General features: G+C 53.4%; 1 protein-coding gene across 1 annotated transcript in view; it reads left to right on the top strand.

Moving 5' to 3' along the window:
* Nucleotides 1-3565: 3565 nt before the first annotated feature.
* The window catches only part of LOC120933656 (profilin-1-like), a 29236-nt gene continuing 26801 nt past the window's right edge, over nucleotides 3566-6000 (top strand). The window contains exon 1 of the mRNA XM_040346973.1: nucleotides 3566-3809. Within this exon, the coding sequence (XP_040202907.1) occupies nucleotides 3681-3809 (129 nt within the window). The 5' untranslated portion in view covers nucleotides 3566-3680. The remainder of the gene's footprint in view (nucleotides 3810-6000) is intronic.

Below are 6000 nucleotides of genomic sequence, written 5' to 3'. Positions count from 1 at the left end.
CGGCCAGGAGTGATAACGACACCCGAGACAACAATAGTGGTCACTCACAGTACAGCCATGGCTGGAACAGAGGCCCAAATTTAGTGAAAAATCATACAGTCTGAGGGCCAGATCCACGTAGCGGATCGTAATTTTAGTCCGGCGTAGCGTATCGTATTAACGCTACCCCGCCGCAACTTTGAGAGGCAAGTGCTGTATTCACAAAGCACTTGCCTCTAAAGTTACGGCGGCGTAGCGTAAATCTGCCGGCGTATGGGCGCGGAATTCAAATGTTAAAGATGTGGGCGTGTTTTATGTTAATTTTACTTGACCCGACTTAAATGACGTTTTTTCTGAACGGCGCATTCGCCGTCCGTGGGGGTATCCCAGTGCGCATGCTCGAAATTAACCCGCAACAAGCCAATGCTTACAACGTGAACGTCATTCTACGCAAAGCCCTATTCGCAAATGACTTACGCAAACGAAGTAAAATTTACAAAATTCGACGCGGGAACGACGTCAATACTTAACATTGAGTATGCCTCATATAGCAGGGGTAACTTTACGCCGAAAAAAGCCTTACGGAAACGACGTAAAAAAATGCGCCGGCCGTACGTATGTTTCTGGATTGGCGTACCTACCTAATTTGCATACTTGACGCGGAATTCGACGGAAGCGCCACCTAGCGGCCAGCGTAATTATGCACCTTAGATCCGACGGCGTACTAAGACGTACGCCAGTCGGATCTAGCCCAGCTTCAGGCGTAATCTTGTTTTGTGGATACAAAACAAAGATACGCCGGAGCAACCTAGAAGTTGCGCGGCGTATCAATAGATACGCCGTCGTAACTTCTTCGTGGATCTGCCCCTGCGTCAACTAATGCCCTGTACACACGATCGGTTCGTCTGATGAAACCGATCCGATTCATTTTTTCATCAGATATCCGATGAAGCTGACTTTCATCAGTCTTGCCTACACGCCATCGGTTAAAAATCCGATCGTGTCCAACGCGGTGACGTAAAACACAACGACGTGCTGAGGATAATGAATGCTTCCGAGCATGCGTCGAATTGATTCTGAGCATGCGTGGATTTCTGACCGATAAATTTCCCCACAGACGATCGTTTTTTTTCTATCGTTTTTTTAACCATAAGAAAAATTAAAAAACAGGTTCTATTTTTTTTCACCGATGGGAAAAAAACTGATGTGGCCCACACACGATCGGTTCGTCCGATGAAAACGCTCCATCGGCCCATTTTTATCAGACGAACCGATCGCGTGTACAGGGCATAACTCTCAGATGTGGGGGTCACAGAACTGTGGCTGGGGAAGACGCTGTCAACCCTCTTCACCCGGGTGCGGCCGCACTGTGGTAGTGACACCACTGGTGATTTGTAGCTAGATTCAGGTAGAGTTAGGTCGGCGTATCAGTAGATACGCCGACCTAACTCAGAATCTGCGCGACTTATGTTTAAGTGTATTCTCAAACAGAGATACGCTTAAACATATCTAAGATAAGACGGCTTGCGCCGTCCTATCTTAGGGTGCAATATTTAGGCTGGCCGCTAGGTGGCGCATCCATTGCGGTCGGCGTAGAATATGTAAATGAGTAGATATGCCTATTCACGAACGTACCCCCGGCCGCCGCAGTACATTTACGCCGTTTACGTAACGCATTAGCAGGCCTAAAGTTATTCCATCAAATAGTTGGAATAGTAATGTTAAAGTATGGCCGCCGTTCCCGCTTCGAAATTCGAAATTTTTACGTCGTTTGCGTAAGTCGTCCATGAATAGGGATTTACGTTGTTTACGTCCATGTCGAAATCAATAGGCCTGTGCGGCGGACGTAGCCGCAATGCACACTGGGAAATGTAGGCGCACGGCGCATGCGCAGTTGCAAAAAAACATCAGTCACGTCGGGTCAAGTCTAATTATCATAAAACACGCCCCCTCAGCCAAATTTGAATTAGGCGCCCTTACGCCCGCCCGCTTTAGGCTACGCATCCGTAACTTAGCAGGCAAGTACATTGTGAATCATGTACTTGCCTCACTAACTTACGGCGGCGTAGCCTAAATGCCTTAAGCTACGCCGCCGTAATTATGCGCTCGCCATCCTGAATCTAGCTATTGGTCTCCACGCCATTTACAAAAGACCAGCTCGTGGAGGCCGAAGGGAAGAACCAAGAGGCAGAGCCTGGGTTCCGCCTCTTGTTTCTTCCTCACGATTAGCTGGTCTTCGGTAAAATGGTGGCCGGCGGAGACAATTCACCAGTGCAGGCCAGGGACCCCTAGCAGCGGCGAAAAATCTGGAAAACATTGATTTCCTGGGACATTTCCCGGGATACGGTAACACCGGGACAAAGGTCTAAATACCGGGAATGTCCCAGGGAAATTCGGGACAGTTGGCAACTGAGAGGGGGGATGTGCAGTATGGGGCTGTGGCTGGGAGGGGGCGCCCTCACTGGATGATGACACTGATTTTGATAAAGAAGGGGGGATTTAAGCTCTTATTAATAACACCCCTCATCTATGGCCTTGTGGTCATCTCCTATCTATCTATAGTGGGCCGGATTCAAAGAGATTTGCGCATTTATTACGGAGGCGCAGGGCAACAATTTTGCCCTGCGCCCCCGCAATTTTTTTGTGCTGCCCTTGATTCACGGAGCATAAGCTCCGTAAATTGCGCAGGCGCGCCGGCAAAATGCCCGGCGCAAGAGCACGCAATTTAAATGATCCCGTAGGGGGAGGGAATCATTTAAATTAGGCTCGTTCCCGCGCCGAGCGTAGAGCGCATGCTCCGTCGGGAAAGTTTCCCGACGTGCATTGCGGCAAATGACGTCGCAAGGACGTCATTTGCTTCAAAGTGAACTTGAATGGCGTCCAGCGCAGGGGCAGCCTTGCGCGAAAACCGCCGTACGTAAACGACGTAAATTGCGTACGCAGGGCTCGCGCAACGTTGTGAATCGGTGTTAGTATGCAATTTGCATACTATACACTGAGCACAACGGGAACGCCACCTAGCGGCCAACGCAAGAATGCAGCCTAAGATATGCGGGCATAAGAGCCTTATGCCGCGCAGATCTTAGGCTGCAGTCGGCGTAACGAGGTTCCTGAATCAGGAGCACTCGTTACGCCGGGGCAAGTAAGCAATTGCGCTGTGTAACCTATGGTTACACAGGCGCAATTGCTTCTTGAATCTACCCCAGTGTGTTTATAAAGCACAATGTACACCTTGACGAGTTGGAGAATATGACAGAACACCGCCCTCAACACCACGCATGCGTCAACTTTTTTTTTACGTCCGCCGTACCCTTCCACGCGCAACATCCGTCGACATTTTTTTTTTCTCCGCGCACGCGCTCTTGCCCCCCGGCCGCGCCCTGCCCGGCAGCACGCTTTGCGCGGCCTTCTTCCCCCCCCCCCCACCTTCCTTCTCCCTTCAAACCACCGTTTCCTGTTCGCAGGAAACTCCGCCCACCCTTCCCCTTCGCTCTCCTGTCGTGGGAGGCCCCGCCTCCCCTCCCCCTTTCACCCACGCCCCTCCCTCGTGTCAGGGCGCGCTTTATAAGGGGCGGGGCGGGCGGGACAGGACTCTGCGCGCGCACCCCACCCCTCCAGGAGCACGAGGCGTCTCTCTATCTCTCTCCGGTCTGTCTCCGCTCTCTCTTATCACACACACAGAGCCGAGGAATCCCCCCGCCATGTCCTGGATAGACTACGTCAACACCTTTGTGGACGGCACCGTGTGCACGGACTGCGCCATCTACGCCTTGGCTCCTCCGCACGGAGTGTGGGCCGCCTACCCCGGAGGGAGCTTCTGTTCTCTCACGGTACGTGTGGGCGCCTCAGGGCGGGGCCCCTGGGGGGGGAGGGGGACTGTGTATAGAAGGGGCCCCTGTGTGGATGTACATAGATGGGGGTCCTAAGTCTAGAGGGGGGCCCCTCCTGTATGTGTAATACATATATAGGGGCCCTATGGATATGACGGGGTCCTGTGTGGATGTACATAGATGGGGGGGCCCCAAGTCTAGAGGGGTCCCTTCTGTATGTGTAATATATATGGGGGCCATATAGATATGAGGGGGCCCCTGTGTGGATGTACATAGATGGGGGGGGCAAGTCTAGAGGGTCTCTTCTGTATGTGTCTAACACATAGGGGCCCCATGTTATCTATATAGGGGCCCCTTTATTCAATGGGCTGTACTTATGGGAAATCTAACGCTATGGGGCCCCTTCTGTGTAGAGGGGGTGGGTGGTACTGTATGTAAATGTGGCTATACAGAAGCCCCTGATGCATATGGGGCCCCTATTGCATGTGCATATCAAATATATGTCCCTTGATGTATAGGGGCCCCAGTGTGTGGACATGGGTCCCATGTCTGTAGGTGCAGAACACATATATGGCCCCTGATGTACAGGGGCCCCATGTATGTGGGTGGCCCTTCTATTCTCTGGCCTGTCATAATGGGGATTCTGCAATATGTGGCCCCCTTCTGTGTAGAGGGTGTGGGGGTTGCTGTATGTATAGGGGGGGCCCCAGTGTGGATATACATGAGGGCCCCTTTGCATATGCATAATGTAGATGGCCCCTGATGTTGTACTTATGGGGACCCCACAATGTGGCCTCTTCTGTGTAGAGGGGTGCAGGTTGCTGTGTGTGTATATGGGGGGCCCCCTGTGTGGATATTAGAAAGCCCCTGATGTATATGGGGGGGCCCCTGTGGATATACAGAAGAGCCTCTGATGTATATTGGGGGGGGGCCTGTGTGGATATGCAGAAGACCCCTGATGTATATGGGGGGGCCCCTGTGGATATACAGAAGAGCCTCTGATGTATATTGGGGGGGGGGCCTGTGTGGATATGCAGAAGACCCCTGATGTATATTGGGGGGGGGCCTGTGTGGATATGCAGAAGACCCCTGATGTATATGGGGGCCCCCTGTGTGGATATGCAGAAGACCCCTGATGTATAGGGGCCCCCAGTGTGTAGACATGAATCCCATGTCTTTAGGGCCCCTCCTGCATGTGCAGAACACGTATATGGCCCCTGATCAGGAGGCCTTGTGTTCTCTTTGCTGTCCTTATAGGGACCCCCACTATGTGTGGCCCCTCCTGTGTGGGGGGGGGGGGGGTTCTGTGTCTATTGGGGCCCCCTGTATTCATAGATAAGGTCCCTTCTGATTATCACATATAGGCCCCTTATGGGACACCACGGGGAAAGGGGGTGCTGTGGGTATAGATAGGGGCCCCCCTCCTGTATGTAATTGGCCCCTATATGTACTTCTGGGGCCCCATGTGGTGATCTATACTGGCCTGCCACACCCATATACTGGACAGACATGTCACTAATGTACTTCCTCCCCCTCCCCCGCTATGTCCTGTATATCCCATCCACTGTATGAGGGTCTGATCCTCCCCTCCCCCTCTGTATACCCCTTCATGTCTGTGTAGGAAGGTCTACCATCCCCCCCCCCATACTAAGTCTCCTGTACATTCCTCTCCTCTATACAGTATCCCATCCACTATGAGAATCTCTAACTGTGTCCCCTATATAATACAGACCCCCCTGTTCTATAGAGGGGCACGCCATATCTGACCCTGGATGAGGGGGAGGCTCCTGTTCTGATACTGGATTGGGTCACCCCCCCTCCCCAGTACTGATATGGAGGTAGGGGGAGGGTGTGCCCCCTCTTGTGGCCCCTGTACTGGCCTGGGGGGAGAGGTGGCCCCTGTACTGGCCTGGGGGGAGAGGTGGCCCCTGTACTGGCCTGGGGGGAGAGGTGGCCCCTGTACTGGCCTGGGGGGAGAGGTGGCCCCTGTACTGACCCTGGATGAGGGGGAGAGGTGGCCCCTGTACTGACCCTGGATGAGGGGGAGAGGTGGCCCCTGTACTGACCCTGGATGAGGGGGGAGAGGTGGCCCCTGGATGAGGGGGGAGTGGTGGCCCCTGTACTGACCCTGGATGAGGGGGAGAGGTGGCCCCTGTACTGACCCTGGATGAGGGGGAGAGGTGGCCCCTGT

The sequence above is a fragment of the Rana temporaria genome, chromosome 3 (genome assembly GCF_905171775.1).
Source record: "Rana temporaria chromosome 3, aRanTem1.1, whole genome shotgun sequence".
Taxonomy (NCBI): domain Eukaryota; kingdom Metazoa; phylum Chordata; class Amphibia; order Anura; family Ranidae; genus Rana; species Rana temporaria.
Note: the sequence above shows the minus strand (reverse complement) of the source record. Positions and strands in the feature narration are given on the sequence as shown.